Raw genomic sequence first — 19561 nt, 5'->3', positions numbered from 1 at the left:
GAGCCCCAGAGCTTAGTTGAAATGTGTTAGTTTCTGGTTGCTTGACTTACTTCCTCATTGATTTCTCTCCCACATACCAGTATTCCATTGCATAGGATTCATATTTGTATCCTCAGAAAAATTACCAACTACTACATATTATAATCCTTTGCAAATTGTTCTAAATATAAAAACTGAATATTTTATGTAAATCTGCTGTACTACACCATTATGTATACTAGTAAATTATGTTTGATTTGTCATGATAGCTTTATTTAAATATGATTAAGGAAGGAATAAATATATATATTTTAAAGTATTGTGTTTCTTTTTCATTCACTAAATAATTCAGTGCCTGGTGTATGCCATATATTGTGCTAGGTGATGGCCAATTGTATTTTTTTTGATATGCAAAGTATTCATATTGAATGATTGTAATTTCTTATATTTTATTTATTGGTTCATGCCTAAGAAACAAGTAATTCCAAGCTTTGTTTTTTTGTAGTTTTTTTTGACGTTGCTATACTTCAGTATAATAAAAAAGATAATTTTATTAGCATTTTATAGAAATCACTGACGACCAGTTTGACTTTCATACATACTGTATGAGGAAGATTACCCTTAGATCATATGTGGACTTATTAAAACTAGAAGATGTACTTCGGCAGCATCCATTTTACTTCAAGGCAGCAAGAATTGCTATAGAGATCTATTTGAAGCTTCACGACAACCCCCTTACAGATGAGAATAAAGAACATGAAGCTGATACAGGTATAGTATTCAAAGATTTCTTATTGTTCGCTGTGATGTGTGTATGTGTATTTATGTTGTTGTGTAATAGAGATTTTTCCTGAGCTTTTTATTAAGCACCTTGTGGGAAGATGTTATTACATGTTTAGAAAATAATGATGGTCATTTTGTGAATTTCTCTAAGCAACAAAAGAAAAATATTCTTTACTTTTTACTTTCAAAAGTTAAGCAAGAATTTAATTTGTAACTAATCATTAGCTTATAAGAAGTTGGATTTCATGAGTTTTACATTTAATATCTGGTTTACCCAATACTGTAAATTGCTAACGATGCAATACTATAAATTGCTACCTATATAATTAATATTGGAACTCTACATTAGTGTTGGCTGTCAGTATATCTAGTTATTCCTCTTTTTAATGGTAATTTATAATTAAGCTACTAAAAGATGAATATTGCTTGAACTTTAAAAGTCAGCTTGGAATTAAGCTGATAAAATTGCCCAGTGACTTTATCGTTTGACCAGTTTTTGATGTGCCATTTTTACAGCAGGATGTCAGGATGTATAGAGAGAAGTCTTCCTTAGATAATTATTTGGGGAAAAAAATCTCAGAATGAAAGTGACCCAGGCATATAGAAGGATATAAATTTAATTGTATATCCAAATATTTTGTGACTTATTCATAGCAAAAATGTTATAGGAGTTGGGGCATAAAAGTGTGTCAGATTTTTTTCTTTAGTCTGGAGTTTTATTCCTCTTCTGAGGTTATGGTTGGTTACTTTTTGTATTCTTCCTCCTGCTGAAGACCTTTGGATCATTATGTTAATTTGTTACTAAATTTTACTTCCGGTCGCCTCAGAACAGTTTAGAACTTTCTAAGATCACACACTGAAACCCTTGTACTGATTTCACTTGACTCTTTCTACTTACTACTTTGTCAACTAGAAAGAAATGCCAGTAAAAATCTACAGGACTATTGACATTTGAAACTGAGCTGTGATCCTCTGGTTTACGTTTCTGTTCACTCCTTCTGCCTTCCTCTTCTTCAAACTTTACAAATCATATTCAATTAACTGTAATTATACAAAGTTGGAACAATTCAGAAATATACCTGGGCAAATATGAAAATCCCCTTTCACTTTTCTGCTACCAAAAGGTTATCTCCCTTTGAACGTTATCCCTATGAAAGGTTCAGTTTCCTTTGTGTACAATTATGATTTTTGGAATTTTATGTGTACATACTCTATATACACATGTCAGGGTGGTTCTTTGTAGTTGTCCAGTTTTGCTTAACTTACTTTTTTCCCCTCATTTCATAGTGTTGCTCTATGTCTGCACACAGCTTATCATCATCAGGCATGTTAATGGCTGTGTAGGAATCCATGTGGAATTTTTTCCCATCATTGCAGTGCCATAGTAAATGTCCTTGTACATCATTATGCACTTACTTATTTAGCATGGATTGTTAGTAGTGGAAATCGCTGGGTCAAAGAGTGTGATAATTTCAGGGGCCAGTCCAGTGGTGCAGCGGTTAAGTGCGCATGTTCCACTTCTCGGTGGCCCTGGGTTTGCCGCTTCGGATCCCGGGTGTGGACATGGCACTGCTTGGCAAAAGCCATGCTGTGGCAGGCGTCCCACGTATAAAGTAGATGAAGATGGGCATGGATGTTAGCTCAGGGCCAGTCTTCCTCAACAAACAGAGGAGGATTGGCAGTAGTTAGCTCAGGGCTAATCTTCCTCAAAAGAAAAATAAATAAATAAAATTTAAAATTTTTTTAAAAATAGTGTGGTAATTTCAAATAGTGCCAAGTTGCCTTCAATAAAAGATTCATCAGTTTTTATTGCCACCAATACTGTGTTGAGATTATCTTTTAATTTATTCCTAACACTGAAAATTACCTGTCCTTTACATCTTTGTTATTTTGGAGAAAATATCTAATATATAATTCCTAGATTTTTAAGAGTGGAGCATCTGCATATGTTTTCATGTTGCCTTTGGATTTCTTCTGTGAATTGCCTGTTCCATATTTTCTGCCCATTTTATTTTGAAACTTTTTGATTTGTAGGAGTTCTGTACATATCCTTGGTTATATTGCAAACATTTTCTTGCTGTCACTTAGGTCTTACCTTTGTTTATGGTGAGTATCTTTCATTATGTAAAAGTTTTAGTCTTTTATGGCTTCTGGGTCTTGCTTAGAAAGGCTTTTCTATGTCAAAATTTAAAATATATTTATAAATGTCTTCTGTGTTTTCTTATAATATTTGTTCCATTATTTTTACATTTGGCAATTTAATCATTTGGAGTTAATTTTTATATATGATGTGAGGTGGAGGATGGCTTTTTTACCCCCAAACAAACTTCTGACTCCTCAACAGAAGTTTTTGAATAGGTTGTCGTATTCCCTACTGATTTAAAATGCCACCTTTATCATGAACTAAACTGAAAAAGTAATATGGTGGGTTGTGGGCATGGTGTCTTATTCTAATATATATCAAAACTTGTAAAGACATTAAAACTGTGTGATATTGACACCAGTATAGGTTTCTGTTATGATCTATTTTTCTCAATCTAATGCTACATCTTTAGAATTTTCTTGGTTTTACATGTAAATTTTTGCTTATGTATAAACTGTAGGATTAGCTTTTCTTCTGGAAAGTTTCTTGTGGAGTTTTTAATTCAAATTACATTTAACGTATACAGATTACTATTTAGGGTGGGGAAATCTTAAACAATATTGAGACTGCATACTAGAATGCATGTATCTCCTACTATTGTTTAGTGTAATGGTTGTCATATAACTTTGGCAAATTTACTATTAGCATTATCCTTACATGTCCTTTTTTTCCATTACAGTATTCTAAATGAATATAGTTTTTGTATGTCAAGTTAGTATCCTTATTGAACTCCGATACTAGGTTTAGTTTTTTCAGTTGATTTTTAAAAATTTTCTCTGTAAACCATTATGTTAATCTGTAAACAATAGTTTTATTTCTTTATTTATACCTCTTTTTCATGCCTTATTGCATTGGTTAGAGTTGCTAAAATGTGCTGATTAATAGGAACAATAGTGTGCTTGCTGCCTTTTTATCAGGTAGATACAGTGCTTCTAATGGTTCACTATAAAGCTTGATATTTATAGTAAATATCTAGTGTTATCTTTTATTTGGTTGAGAGTTATCTTTTGCTTCTTATGTTTTTATTTTTCAGTAAACTTAAGAGCCTTTAAATGGCCGGATTTCTTTTATTTTGCCTTCTTATATGAATGTTAGTTGGGCTGAATAGAGTAGTCTAGGTTCAGATGTTATTTTCTATGTATACACATATATACAGGTGTACACACATGTATACACACATGCACAAACATTTTTCTTTTTAAGATAGTGCAATGTTATCTTCTAGCATGGTAGAATTTTCCTGACTCCTCCTAAGCTAAAATTCTCAGCCTCTATCATGTTCACACAAATAATAACAAATTCATGTAAAGTTGAGACCCTGCTTATCCAGATAATTAGTGCTAAATGAAGTGAAACAGGATTTGGACTCTTAATTTCTGTATTAATTTCCTATGTGGGTTTTTTTCCCTCTGTTTTTATATGACAACTCTGTTATTATGAACTGATATGAGTCCTTTTAAGACAGTGGCACGTATTATAGAATAGGATCACGAACTAGCCAGTGGGCCAAATCCATACTAGTATCCATACATAGTTTGTTTTGGTAAATGAAGTTTTATTGGGACATAGCTGAGCCCCTTTGTTTACGTGTTATCTATGGCTGTTTTCATGCTACAACAGCAGAGTTTAGTTGCAACTAAGACCTATGGCTTACAAAGCTGAAAATATTTAGTATCTGGCCTGTTGTGGAAAAACTTTGCTAACCCCAGGTATAGCATAGTGGAAGGAAAGCCCGGACTTTGGAGTCAGAGTGAAGTGGATTTAAATCCTTGCTCTGCCTTTTACTGTATCTGAGTCATTATTTTTCCTCTGAAACGTCAGTTTTCTTATACATAAAATAATATTGCAGTCTAATACATGAAGTTGTTGAGAATATTAAATAAAATAATGTATATATTGTATTTAGCATGCACTAAGGATGCAAGCAGTAGCAATTATTTTACACATCATTAAAAGGTCAATTTATGTTGACCACTCATTCGTAGCCTTCTGTTTCCAGGATATAATTTTTGGTCCTTGCTTGAAATTTTCTTTTTTTAGTAGAAAGGGATTCTTTACCAGGAAAAAGAGAAACAGGTTTGTGTTTGTTTTTGACAGTTCTGTCTGTTGCCACGTAATAACTTACTCCCCGACTTAGCAGCTTAAAACACCTGTTTCCACAGGTCAAGAATTCAGAAGCATCTAGGTGGTTCTGGCTTAGGGTCTCTTATGAAGTTGTAGTTAGGGTATTGAATGGGGCTACAGTCATCTGAAGGTTTGTCTTGGGATGGAAGATCCATTTTCGAGATGGCTTACTCATACGGCTTTTGGCAGGAGGCATTAATTCCTTAGTCTCTCCAGAGAGTTTCTTGGGTTCCTTAAGATATGGTAGCTAGCCATGAAAGAGAGCAAGGAAGAAGCCACATCTTTAATGTTCTATTCTCTTGACGTGATACTCGATTCACTTCCTTCACATTTCTGTTTGTAGAAGTGAGTCACCAAGTGCAGCCTATACTTGAGTGGGGAGGAAAATCAAAGAATTTGTAGACATGTGTTTGTCATGTTCTGCTTTTTGGACACAAATTATTTACCTTATTCTTACACGTGAAATACACTTGCCCCTCCCAGGGCCTCCAAAAATTTCATCCCATTACAGCATTAGCTCACAGTCCACAATGTTATCATATAAATGAGGTGCAGGTGCTGATGAGGTTTCTTGAATATGATTCTTTAGTATAGCTCTTCAAGTATAGCTGTTCTTGGTATGAAATCCTTTGAACTAAAGAGATGAGTGACCTACCAGCTACATTGTTAATGCCGTCAAGTCGATTCAGACTCCTAGTGACCCTGTGTATAGCAGAGCAGGAACCTGCCCAGTCTTTTTACGCCGTTTTCTCACCTTAAAGTGCTATATTAGATAATGCTCCGCTGCTGTTCATAGGGTTTTCATGGCCAATTTTGTTCAGAAGTGGGTGGCCAGGTCCTTCTTCCTAGTCTGTCTGAATGTGGAAGCTCCACTGAAACCTGTCCACCATGGCTTACCTTGCTGGTGTTTGAAATACCGATGGCATAGCTTTCAGCATCTGCAACAGTATGGACAACCAACAGACATACGGTGTGGTTCCCTGACAGGGAAACGAACCCAGGCCACTGAGGTGAGAGTGCTGGATCTTAATCACTAGACCACCAGGGCTGGCTATCAACCACAAATCCAATATAAAATGATGGGAGAGGAATAGGGCATCCACTGTAGACATTGTTGTTCAACAGGGGTGGTGAGGGGAGAATGGGAGGCACACAGGAGTTACTGGTTCATGTTAATTCTTTTTTGTTTTTTAGATTTTTAAAAAATTTTTCCTTGTCTATCCAAAGGGCCCCAGTACGTAGTTGTATATTTTAGTTGTGAGTCCTTCTAGTTGTGGCATGTGGGACACTGTCTCAGCATGGCTTGAGGAGTGGTGCTAGGTTGGTGCCCAGGATCCGAACCAGCAAAACCCTGAGCCGCCAAAGCAGGGCACACAAACTTAACCACTCAGCCAAGGGGCCAGCCCCTGGTTCATGTTATTTCTAAAGTCCAGTTGGGTACATGTTAGCAGTACTTTGATTAGGACTCAAGACCTTAGGAATACTTTTCTATGGCTCTTGACTCTGCCGTCTGGATTCTTGGTTCGACTTTCTGACTCATCCTTTCTTTTTCTTGAAACTTAGCATTTGTTTGCAACTCACTAGTTTTTTAATGTGCTTCCAATATTTAGGGGGTGTGAAGGCTTCTTTTCATTTTGTTCTCTCTTCCTTTCAGTCAAAATTTGCTGTCTTTCTTCCCATATAATTCCTTTAAAAACTTTGTGGAGGCTGCCCTGGGTGTCCTAGTGATTGAGTCCTGTGCGTTCTGCTTCAGCAGCCTGCGTTCAGTTCCTGGATGTGGACCCACGCCACTCTTCAGTGGCCTTGCTGTGGCAGCAGCCCACATACAAAATAGAGGAAGATTGGCAATGGATGTCAGTTCAGGGCAAATCTTCCTCAGCAAAAAGAGGGAGATTGGCAACAGATGTTAGCTCAGGGCGAGTTTTCCTCAGCAAAAAACATTTATGGATCTTTTGTGAATCTTATTGGAATCCACATGCACAGATCTTTGTCTGTCTTGAGCTTTTGCTGAGAGGATAACACTCTTAAGTTTCTTACAAGCTCTGTTTAATTGAGAGGATCTGTAAGTCACACCCTTAAGAGAGCCTTTAGTTTGACTAGTAACTGAAGTACCATGTTTCTGAGTTCTGAGTCCTAACAGAAGATTTTAAAGGCAAACTCTCTGCTTTCCCTCTGGATATGTTTTCCTGGCAGTCTTCTGGATTTGGTCTTTGCCCAGCAGCCATTTCTGGAGAGGCTGAGAATTTTCAGAACTGTCAAGTCCCTGCTTCTTCCTTTAGTTTCCTTCTCTCTTGCAGTTTTACTACAAGTAGCAGGGTGCCACCTTCAACACTGTTTTCTTTTTCTTTTTTTTTTTTTTGGCCTAGAAATTCCTCTAGCTAGATCACCCAGTTTATTTGATACATGTTCTAAGTGTTACTAAACTTTCTGCCTCTATGTAACAGCAACATGTTCCTCACTTCACTTGAAGTCCTCACTTGCAGACTCTTCAAAATCCAGACTTCTATCAATAGTCTAAGGCTCTTTAAGCTTACATTAATGCTCTTCTCCAAGTCTTTCCACCTTTTGCCACTCCCTGCTTCCAAAGGCACTCCCACGTTGTGGGTTTTTATTGCAGCAGCACCCTACTTCCAGGTGCCAGAATCTGTGTTGCTTACAGCATAGCAAATTGCTTACACTTAGCAGTTTTAAGTAACAAAACATTTATTATCTCAGAGTTACTGTGGGGCAGGAATTTGGAAGTCACTTAGCTATATGATTTTGAAAGACTTAGGAGTCTCAGGAGGTTGAAGTTAAGATGTCAGCCAAGGCATCTGAAGAGTTGACTTGGGTTGGAGAATCTGCCTGCAAGATGGCTTACTTTCACAGCTGGAGGCCTATTCTTGACCATGTGGGTCTTTTCATAAAGTTGTTTGGGTTTTTTCACACGATGGCATCTGGCTTCCTCTGAGTGATCCAAGAGAAAGCAAGGAGGAAAGCACAGTGCTTTTATGTCCTCGTCTTGGATGTCATACACTTTGATTTCTAGCACATTCTATTCTTTAGAAGTGAGTAAGTATAGCTCACATTTACGGGAAGAGGAGATAGGCTTTACCTTTTGGAGGGAAGACTTTATGGACATATATTTAATTCACCACAGTGGTGGTGTATTTTAGAATGACTTTTTTCTTTCTCAGTGTTAACAAATGTTATCTAAATAAATGCTGATTGAACATGTAGCTTTCAGATTTATTGCTTGAAGTCTAAACAGTATAGATTTTCCCTTTAATATAGCATATTTGCCAGTGATTTTCAGTCTTTGTTTTGAGACATTCCATAGTTTGTACCTCAAGGGACATTGTTAATTTTCAGTGTCAGATTTTTAATTTACCATTTATTCCTTATTCCGTTAACAAATATCCAAACAAATATTTGAGTGTTTTCTTTGTGTTTTGGTAGGCTGCTAGGCCCTGAGAATATAAAGATGATGAGTAAGACAAGGTCTCTTCCACGAAGGAGCTTACAGTTTCAGGGAGAAACAGATGCATAAACAAAGTATTCTGACAAGCAAAATAGATAAGGCATAGTGGCAGCTCAGAGTAGAGAATGCATAACCGTTTGACAAGATTAGAGAAGGCATAACTAAGAGAAAGCATAGTGCAAGGCCGTAGAGAGATGAAACAGCTCGTTAATAGAATTGCACATAGTTGAATACTGCTGGAGGAACTCACATGCTTTTATGCTTTGCTGTGGTTGCAGCACCAGGTCACCACCTGGTTTCAAAAAAACTTTCTGAAGTGGGTACAGTCTTCTCTCTAAATATGGAATCATTTAAAGGCTAGGTACACATAGGCATATGAACATGCATAACGTAATATTTTTAATGGGAGTTTGTGTGAGAGTATTAAATAGTAGTAATTGATCATTACTAATCTGATTAACATGCTTATAATTTCATTAATTAACACTTATTGCCTACAGCAAATATGTCTGACAAAGAGCTGAAGAAGCTACGTAATAAACAAAGAAGAGCTCAAAAGAAAGCCCAGATAGAAGAAGAGAAAAAAAATGCAGAAAAAGAAAAGCAGCAGAGAAATCAGAAAAAGAAGAAGGATGATGATGATGAGGAAATTGGAGGGCCAAAAGAAGAACTTATCCCTGAGAAACTAGCCAAGGTACTTCATAATAGCGTTTAGCACAATTGAGTGAAATCTCATGACCAGCTCTTGTCATTTTACACTGTCTTATTCAATCGATTTGATTATAGATTTTAGAGCAAAAACTTAGTTTAATTTTTAGTCGTCTTTGTTTGTTTGTTTCTGATCATATTTCACGTTTAAAACTTGAAATAATGATCCTGAGTTAGAGTAATCTAGTATGGTATAGTGGAAAGTTTTGGCATTTGAGTCATTCTGATCTGGGTCCACGTATCAGCTCTTACACTTCACTGTGTGTCTTGGACACTTTGTCTAACCTCTCTGATGGTTTTCTAATCTATAAAATGGGAGTAGGAAAAATCCCTACTAGGCAGAGATGTTAGGACTAGAGTAAATATATATGTAAAGCATGTAGTGTCTATTAAAAGTGGTGATAGGCGAGTTTTTATATCTAGGCTAAATTGAGCTTGTTAAAAAGTGAGTTCTAGATGTGTATCTCCTACTTACCGATGTTGTCAGTTTACGATACTTCTTTATTGGACTTTGCTATTTGAACCTGATATCTTAAAAGTCCCTAAATATTTCCCCCCAGCCAAAATCTTATCTACCGTTTTTAACCATTAAGCTGAAACCAAGGTATTCATTGTCACATGAACCGTTTTGATTAAAAACATACCTTTGCACTTTTCTTCTGGCCCTTGACATCCTCCTACTCCATGTGAAAATAATTCTTAATTCATTATGTTAAAGCAAAATAGTAAGCACATTGCCCTAGAGTTCAGTTGTAGCCTCACTACTAACTAAAAATTCAAAATCACTGACTGCTATAACTAAGGAAAATTATAATACCTAACAAATAGAGTTGGAAAATATCTTTAGAACTATACCAGAGCAGGTGGACAGTAATGTCTCATAGCAGTATTGCTATTTGAGAATCATAGAGAAATCTAACTTGGAGTTCACGAGGATATATTGACATTTTTCCACAAATGTGTACTTTCTAGGAACAAAGATGATAGTTTCTTACGGTTGTTGGGAGTTTATTGGAAGAGTATACAGGGAAGTGAGGAGACACAGAAAATTGACCTTTTAGGCCTAGTGGAGAATCATGAAGTTATTCAGGGATAATAGCAACTTTAGGGGCCTTCCAACTTGATGCCTTGGCTTTCTTTGTTACTGCCATTTTTATCACTATCACTGACTGCCTGCCACCATCATTCTTTCCGCTTGCTTTCTCTCTATCCCATGACTTTCCTTAATAACTTTTTTCTTGTAACTCTTCATGTCTTGCATTATAGTTCTTAAAGAGAGGATCTGTTTGGATTGTTTAGTTGCTGTCTAAGAAAGAGTACCCCTACAGAACAGAATTCTTGAACCAGGCATCCCTATAGACTCTATTAGGTTTTGCTTGTGTCCAGCTTATAATGGCTGCTTTGGGGCCAGATGCTAGGTTGTAGTCTAATCATTTGTGGCTAGAGGTGGTAGAGTCTCAGAAGAAGATAATGCCTGTAGAAAGTGCTTCTGAGTGCTTTATTTGGAAGGAGCCTAGTGGAAGGCACCCAGTTTCATGGATTGCTCTTTAGTGTATACTATTCTTATGTGTTAGGCACATAACACCCCTCTTTTCCTAGATGCCCCCATCTAATGGCATCCACACCTACCCGTATCCCCAAAGTGGTGGCAGTGCCAAATTACACCAAGCCATCATAACCAGGAGAGGCATTTTAGGCTCTTTTAAAAGCTGCCTGCCAAGTCTGGATCTGCAATCTGTAATTGGCTATTTTGTGATCCTCTATTTCAGCATTCTTCCGTGTGGTAAATGGTAAATTTAATGTTACCAGTTCACAATAACATATATAAAATAAAATAAAAGCATTATTAAGTTAGCAGGAATTTCAGTTAAGGAGAAAAGGAAACTAGGAAGAGGTTTAGTTAATGAGTTTAATAGTTAGGTAACTGAGTATAAATCTGAAGTCTTGGTGGAAGCTGTATTGCTTTCTCCAACTTACCTTGCATGAGACAGTAGTTGGTATTTGTGAGTTCTCATGCAGCATCCATCCTATTATGTTACCCCTTGCCTTCAGTCAGCATTCATCTCAACTGGATTTTTTCCCCCTGTTTTACACACCCACATTTCTTATCAAGAGTAATGAGTCCTTAGTATTCCGTGTTTATAATAGTGTTCTAATAGTTTTAAATTTTTTGTTTCTATGCTGAGAGTATTGGGAGATATACTCCTATACAACATATCTTAATATGTGGATTAAATTTCAGGTCAGTTTATAAATGAAAATATTGCATATAATCAAAACTGCCCTTGCAAATGTCTTAAATTGCTCCTCAAACTGTCCCATTCTGCATCTGTTTAACTTAGGTAAATTCAGATCTTCATGACTGGATGTAATTTTTTGTTTGAGAGAAAAGAGTATGCATAATGCTGGCAATTCCATCCGATACTCCACTCAGTGAACATATGATCCCAACTAAGTTTGAGATGGGGGAGGTATGACTGCTATTTGTGTAGGCTGTGTCAGTTCTTGTGTGCCTCTCATAGTGTGAATATCTTTCTACAATGATTGTGATTTTGGTACTTAAATATATGGTTTTCATACACATAATGTAAACTAGTGATATTGCATATTTATATCTATATGTCTATCTTTACAACTTTAGGGATTTTCAAGGGTAGTTTTGACAATTTTTTTCTTTCGTCTTCAGCACTGATTTTAGAACCTCGTTCCTCTTTATATGCTTTTGTATATGTAACCCTGTACTGCATTATGTATAGGTAAATGTAGAATGTAGTTAGCTTATTGTGGTTATGTATGTATATTTAAATGCCTAGATTTAGCCTGACAGAATCTTACCTGTGAGAGGCACACAACACATGTGGGGACAGCAGATCCACATCTCCTTTGGGGGCATATCTTCTCATTTACTAAGATTGTAGACAGAATTAAGTTCTCTCTTTTCTCTTTCCAAGTTCAAATACTTGATTTCAGTAAGTGTAATGCTTGTATTGATTTAACTTCCCTATATTCCTTGTTGTTTCCGGTTTGTAATAGCAGCTGTATCTCCCTGGTAGTAAATTATCCTGGTCAATACAGTGACCATCATTTCAGTCTGTACCCCTAGAGGCACAAAAAGCTTGGTATAGCTGGGTGGCAATTTCAGTTTCCAGTTTTCTTCCTTTCCCTGGGAACCATTTCTCCCCTGTATACCGTAAATTCCAACTCTGTAGAACATACAGCCATGGGAATAAGAAGCAAAATATTTACAAATGTGTGAGAAAGGCATACTTATGAGGGCCCCTGTTTTCTCCGTCTCTTGGTATCTACAGCTCTTAGGTCAGTGCTAGACACTGATTTCTGGTTTATCCTTCAGAATAATGCTAGCTGCTTCACACATTAGTACAAGATAAATCCCACAGACATCCCTTTGTTGCTTAACTTTTTTTTTTAATGCTGTGAAATAATTTCCTTGGCCAGAATCTATGTTGGTGAAACCATAATTACTGTACTAATAGAAGCATGCTGGACAGATATGGCAAATCCAAATTCCATTGAAGGTAAATTATTATTGCCTCTCTGATGAGAGAAGGTGAATAGAACCCAGATCTTCAGTGCCCTTCTGCTAAATATGGTGGTGTTCCCCACCACCATCCCAGTCTACTGAGAATAGTCGTCTCTCAATACTCAGTCTAGGAGTGTAACAATAGCACAATTATGAGGCAGACCTTACACATGTCCAGTAGTGGTTTACAAATAGGTAATTAATATGATGTTTTTTCTAGAAAAACTTTTTATTTTAAAATACGTTTAAAGTTACAGAAAAATAGGAAGAATCGTTTTAAGGACTCCTATATAATCTTTATCATGATTCAGCATTTTTTAGTATTTTTATTTAATATGATTTTTATATAATTAGTAAAAGGTTACAGAGAGAGTTCTATAAATATAAATCTTTTCAAATGCCATCTCACCGTTAGTGTGGCATTTGAATAATTTTGAATGTCTATAGAATTTGTAGTGGAACAAAGTAACACAGAATGGATATTGTAGTATTTTTTAATAGCTTGATTATAGTTTGAATTTAAAAAGAGCATTCACTCGTTCTGTAATGTTCTCTATAGTTCCTTCTTAGTCCTCTCCATCCTGTTTCTCATCCCTCCTCTGTCAGTTTTTCCCCTTGGGTATCTTACCTGTTTCTCTTATTGTCTTTCCCTGGTTCTATTTTATCTTCTTCCTTACTTGTATAGTTTCTATCCAGAGATAATGTAATCTCTGTGGTTAAAAACCAGTGAAGAGTTCTAGAGTTCCAAAATCCCCTTTGTTTAGATTACAGGAGGTTAAAATATGACAGTATATTTCTGGGAGACTGGTAAGTGGTTTTTGTTTCTTTTTTTAAAGTGTTTTTAATAGAAAGAGTAAACTCACATCCCCCAAAAATCTTGCTTCCATTTGTATAATATCTTTTATTTTTGTTAGGTTGAAACTCCATTGGAAGAAGCTATTAAATTTTTAACACCGTTGAAGAACTTGGTGAAGAACAAGATAGAAACTCATCTTTTTGCCTTTGAGATTTACTTTAGGAAAGGTAGGCAATTAGAGTATAGTGGCCCTGATAAAATTGATCACTGTATTTCTTAGATATAGTCGCCAAACTCTGATACCCTCCACTGCTGTAGGATTTTTTGGCAAATGCCAATGCAGCTTCCTCATAGAAATGCCTGCTATGTACAAAATGTTGTGGGGAGGTACAATGATGCAATTGTCTCTTCCAGGACATTAAAATCAACAGTAGATGTACATACATAACTAGGAGTAAGGTAAATACAGTAATTACCATGTACATGTGTGGATAAAATTAGTTAATAGATATAGAGCTTAGAATAGTGCCTGGTACACAGTAAGCATTAAATAAATTTTAGCTATTATTAGCTATTGTTATGAATAGAAGATGTGATGTTTGAGGTGTGTCTTGAAGGATGAATTGTATTTCTAAAAGGAAAGGTACATAGAAAGGAAGAATATCCGTTAAGAAAACACAAGTGTTTGTAAATAATATTGAAGTTATTCCCTGAGCCAGGTAAAAGATCAATGAAGGGTCTTAGTTGCCAGGTTTAGAATGCATAAACTGTATATAATAGATACTAAGAAGATTCTATGATACTGAATTGATGTAATGCAAGTGGTTCATTGGAAAAAAAGCATATGGAAGGGAAGAGAAACTGGTTAGTAAGATCCAACAGAAGGTTGTTGCTCCAAACAGTGTCTCTCTCCTACTAAAGAGATTGAATAAAATGGTATCTCTGTAGAGTATCCATTAAAAAATCATGTTTACCAAAAGTAATTAATAATGTTGGAGAAAGGTTGCTTCATAACATTGTTTCAAAATAGGATGAAAAACTATAGTTTGATTTTAATTTTTATTAAGATATTTACCTAATTCTATTAAGGTATTAAGAAAAGTGGCTGGGAAGAAATCAAAAGGTAACAGAGATTGTCTCTTGATGGAATTTGATTAAAATATTTTCTATTTTCTGCAATAATTATGTTATAATTTGGAAAATAAGTTTAATAAATAGTTTAGTAATTTTAAAACTTTTAAGTTAGTACTTCTCCCTTTTTAACAAATATTCTTAACTGGAACCCCAAAGTACAAAATATAAAAGCTGTTCTGCTTCAGGTGGGAAAGAGCAATCTAAATTCCATTCAGTTGGCTTCTTGGCTATGTTCTAACCTCTGAAGGACTCTCCAGTGTTTGGAATCCACTGCACTAGAGTGAAATGGGTGGTGACAGAGGGCGTGGCAGTATTTTTAGCTTTCTGAGTGTTGGAGGTAAGGGAAAAGAAATTGTTAGAGGAGCCTGAGATTTTGAATTTCGCCATTTGGGGAATGGTACCAAATTAGGGAAGTCTTCAAAGAGGTGATTATAGATGAGACTTGGCAGTATGGTGAGTATTCAGGTGCAGATTTACATTGAACAGGTGAAACACTACTGAAACTTGGGGAGCATGGGGGATCTGGGTGGGGGTGTAACATAGATAGAGATTAGAAAATGACTGAAAATATAACCTTGGTGAATACTCTACCTTTCAAGGGGGAAGAGGAGCCAAGGATTGACAGGAGAGGAATAGTCAGGTAGGAGGGAAATCATTTCACATGTCACAAAACACAAGGAAGGAGATAGTTTCAAGCATAAACAATGAAGTTTTTTAAGTAGTGGGGAAAATCCCTTTGTTTTGACTAAAGGAATTTAGGAAATGAAATGGCTTCACATTTCATTTCTTTGTTTATATAGCATTAGTTCAAATATTGTTGAATACTATCTAAATTTTTTATACTTCATAAAACCTTTTTTCTTAAAGAATGTTGTGTGGAAGGTACTAGCTAATGTTGCTAATCTGAGGAATTTGTGTGCTTAAGTCATATGTCGCAGTTGAGTTGTGATTGACTCTGAATTAGTTTTCTGTTTGTAAGGTCTTAGTCCTCCAAAGGAGGGCATCTTATTCTATCAAGTGATCAAATATATCTTACTTTTTCTTTTTATAGAGAAGTTTCTTTTGATGCTCCAATCAGTAAAGAGGGCATTTGCTATTGATTCTAGTCATCCCTGGCTTCATGAGTGTATGATTCGACTCTTTAGTACTGGTATGTTTTTGTTTTCTGTTACTTAAGTATTTGATTACAGTAGTTGATAGTGACTGTATAAGTGATCTATATAAGTTTATCATGAACTCAATCATTTTAACGCTAATGCGTATTAAATTAGCTTGGGGAAACAGCAGGATTCTTTTCTTTGTGATGAAGGTCTTTATTTTAAGACTAGAAACATTACCTGATTTTGACAGAATCATTCAAGTCCGGATATTTGAGAATCAGCTTTGTTTCCGTTTCTAAAAAGTTACATGTAAGTTGAAGTTTTGAATCATTTCATTATGTAAAGCTTCTTAGTAAATTGTTCTAAAATTGAAGAATCTCTTTGAAATTGATGTTATCTCCTTATTTAGCACAATTGTTTGAGTCGTAAAATTTTTGTTATTAAATATAGGTTAAAAAGAACTTTAAAACAATCAGTGTACTTTTCAAATATTTTGACGGTGAGATCCATCCGTTTTAATGTGAAGTAGAACTACAGAATTTTAGAGAATGAAAGGTGGAATTTTATGCTAATTATGTTTCATTTTATAGTTGGGAAATCTAGGATCTCAGAAGATTAAATTACTTATTCAAGCTAACATACATAATTATTGTTCTTCCTACAAGAGCTTTAAGTTTAGAAAAAAGGACTCCTGTAGTCAAGTAGTTCTGTTCTTGTTTTGATTGTTAAGTGACTGGAGAAGGAAAAATTGAATCTTAAATAGGACAGTCTGTAGAATTTAGAAATACTATTAAGTTACTTACCTCATTGCTAAATACTAGGCTCCATGAACCCATACGTTATATAAACATAATGAGATTTAAACCAGGCATTACAATCATTCTTTTGAAAAATGCTAAATTGTTCCATAAGAATATTGTTTTGATTTCTAAGAAAAAGTAAAGCCTTATTTAAATTATATTTATGCTTGTCAAAAAAAATGATTCCTATTATAGAAACTGAATCATAGAAATGTTTTTCCTCAATTTTTTAAAATTCTGAAGTAATAAATTATATAAGCATATCATAAAAATACAAGAAAAAATTGTTGTATTTAGAGAAAATAAAGAAGTTTCCTTTTTGTAAAGATTTTTTATTTTTTTCCTTTTTCTCACCAAAGCCCCGCAGTACATAGATGTATATTCTTCGTTGTGGGTCCTTCTAGTTGTGGCATGTGGGACGCTGCCTCAGCGTGGTTTGATGAGCAGTGCCATGTCCGCGCCCAGGATTTGAACCAACGAAACACTGGGCCGCCTGCAGCGGAGTGCGCGAACTTAACCACTCAGGCACGGGGCCAGCCCCCAAAGAAGTTTCTTTTTAGTCTCTTTTTTATATTAAAAAAATCTTTGAAATCATGAATCAGAAAATTAAGGCTAGAATAATTTTAATCCATTCTCAAGTTAGGATGGAGTGCACTTAAACTATTTTCAAAATTAACATACATGCTTTGTTTTATACAACCAGTTCTTTCCTGAAAGGTAGTAAAATAATACATATAAATCCTATGGAATTAGAGACTTTCCTTTGAAATATGAATTTAAAAGTGGCATATTTAAGCATATTTGCTTATAATGAATGTGTGGATTGTGAACATATGACTATTTTCTTGCAACACTTGTTTCAGAAAATTAAAATGTTCATGGACTTCAGAGAAACAAAGGCACAATGGTCCTGACATAAAAGTTAGAATTCCTGAGTGTCCCTGTTAACCATGCCCATTGCTCCAGCTGTTCAACTCACATCATTGTCAGGAAGAGAGTCACAAAGTGATCTTTATTTTGATTAAGTTTGGGGAATGAAAGCAGTGATAATTTGTAGTTAAAGGTGCACCGTCTCTTTAAAAAGCTTTTATGAAGTTGGGTAGACTGCTTATTACCTTTGTTAAGAACAGGTGTGTACTGTAAAGGCATTTGTGAAACTGGAGAGACACAAAATAGGGGCATGTTTGTTAAACCTCACAAGGTTCCTTCCTTTAACTAATATATTTGGTACTTCAAAAGATTTAACTTTGAAGTAATGTTTCAGGAACACATTTGTCACCTTAAGTTATATTGTAGTAACTCCTTTGCAAAGAGATCCTCACCAATAACACTTTTCTGGGGAGTATGGACGAAAAGACAATGCGTCTACATCTATTTTATCAGTTGTAGAAACATCTCTAAAGTGAATATTCATTTTCACATGGTTAAAGGTACCTTCCAAAACTGCAGAATGTTGTTATACTACCATTGTAATTAATATCTGCCACATATATGGTCATTTACCATATGGGACATTCCCATCCCCCATTTTTATGAGGATGATTTGGTACCCATTTAAAGTTTTTCAGTTTTTTTTTAAGTATTTTTTTTTAAAGATTGACACCTGAGCTAACATCTGTTGCCAATCTTCTTCTTTTTTCTTCTTTTTCCTCTCCCCAAGGCCACCCAGTACATAGTTGCATATTCTAGTTGTAGGTCCTTCTGGCTGTGCTATGTGGGACGCCGCCTCAGCATGGCCTGATGAGCGGTGCCATGTCTGCACCCAGGATCCGAACCAGGGAAACCCTGAGCTGAAGTGGAGCGCGTGAACTTAACCATTTGGCCAAGAGGCTGGCCCCGAGTTGTTGTTTTTTTTTTTAAGTCGTTGGACTTAAAGCAATTTAAATTACATTTCTGGTCAGTGCAAAGTAAAAGATAGGAGCTTAGGTATTCACTTGTTTTATTATTTCCTTATGTGTTTATATTCCCTCACATGCTTTTAAAATTAGCATTATTTGGTCACCTTAATCTACAATGAATCTTATATATCGTTTTCCTCTCTCATTTGTACAATCTCATTTCTTTTATCTGGAGATAATTTTCTTCTGTACTTAAGTATTTCCCCCAAAAAGACCGTGCTTAATACTCTCATTTATCTATTTTGTCATTTTAAGTGGCAATCACTAAGTGGGGTGTGCTATAACCTAGTAATGAATAGTCATTATCTCACACAAAATATGAACATTTTTTTACTCGAATTATTAACAAAAATGCTGGCTAGCCTGGGAACTCAGGGAAACTCCTTTTGCTAATCCCCTATTCAATGTAACTTTTCACAGTTGGTGATTAGTAAATTTATTCAATCTGCTAATAAACTAATAGCATGAATAAAACGTTATTTTAATTTTAGGATATCAGAGCACTCAAACCAAAAGCCCCTTACCAAAGGTTTTATTCCTCTCCCCCCAATTGTTACTCTTCCTTGATTCACAAGACTTACTGTTGTACCATGGAAGGTAATTAAGTAGTCAGATATTTTACTTTCCTGAGAACTCAATATTTTTTGGTTGGTTTTTATCACTTTTAAAGGATTTTTAGATTGATCCCCACACACACTAGTCTTTAGCAATGAAGGGTTAGCTAATAACCTGTGACATTTGGGGTGCTCCTTTCCCTAAAGGCATAGGTAAAATTTCATTATACACAATTCCACAGGACATTCTAAGTGTTACTTGCAGTAGAATTTTTTGTTTTTTTGGGTAATTAGTAGTTTCCTGGAAATTATACTTCCAATCTACATGATTTAGGGAAGAAAACTGAGTCGGCTGTAAACAAGCCTTTTGTGAATCAGTGAGAAAATGATTTTGGAAACAGCTGTTAGTGGAAGTTGGGAGTTATTTATTTCCTATTTATGCATCCTGAACACCATGGATATATGTTCATATATTTGTTTTTAATTGAGCGGGCTTTTTTCTCCCCAAATCCCCCCAGTACATAGTTGTATATTTTAGTTG

At 35.5% G+C, this 19561-nt stretch overlaps 1 protein-coding gene across 2 annotated transcripts in view; it reads left to right on the top strand.

Moving 5' to 3' along the window:
• The window catches only part of NAA15 (N-alpha-acetyltransferase 15, NatA auxiliary subunit), a 79184-nt gene that overhangs the window by 52440 nt on the left and 7183 nt on the right, over positions 1–19561 (top strand). For both annotated transcript variants that reach the window (XM_005607836.4, XM_001502496.6), the window contains exons 14-17: positions 537–750; positions 8990–9183; positions 13653–13761; positions 15720–15818. In XM_005607836.4, the coding sequence (XP_005607893.1) occupies positions 537–750; positions 8990–9183; positions 13653–13761; positions 15720–15818 (616 nt within the window). The remainder of the gene's footprint in view (positions 1–536; positions 751–8989; positions 9184–13652; positions 13762–15719; positions 15819–19561) is intronic.

This window comes from Equus caballus, chromosome 2 (genome assembly GCF_041296265.1).
Source record: "Equus caballus isolate H_3958 breed thoroughbred chromosome 2, TB-T2T, whole genome shotgun sequence".
NCBI lineage: Eukaryota > Metazoa > Chordata > Mammalia > Perissodactyla > Equidae > Equus > Equus caballus.
Note: the sequence above shows the minus strand (reverse complement) of the source record. Positions and strands in the feature narration are given on the sequence as shown.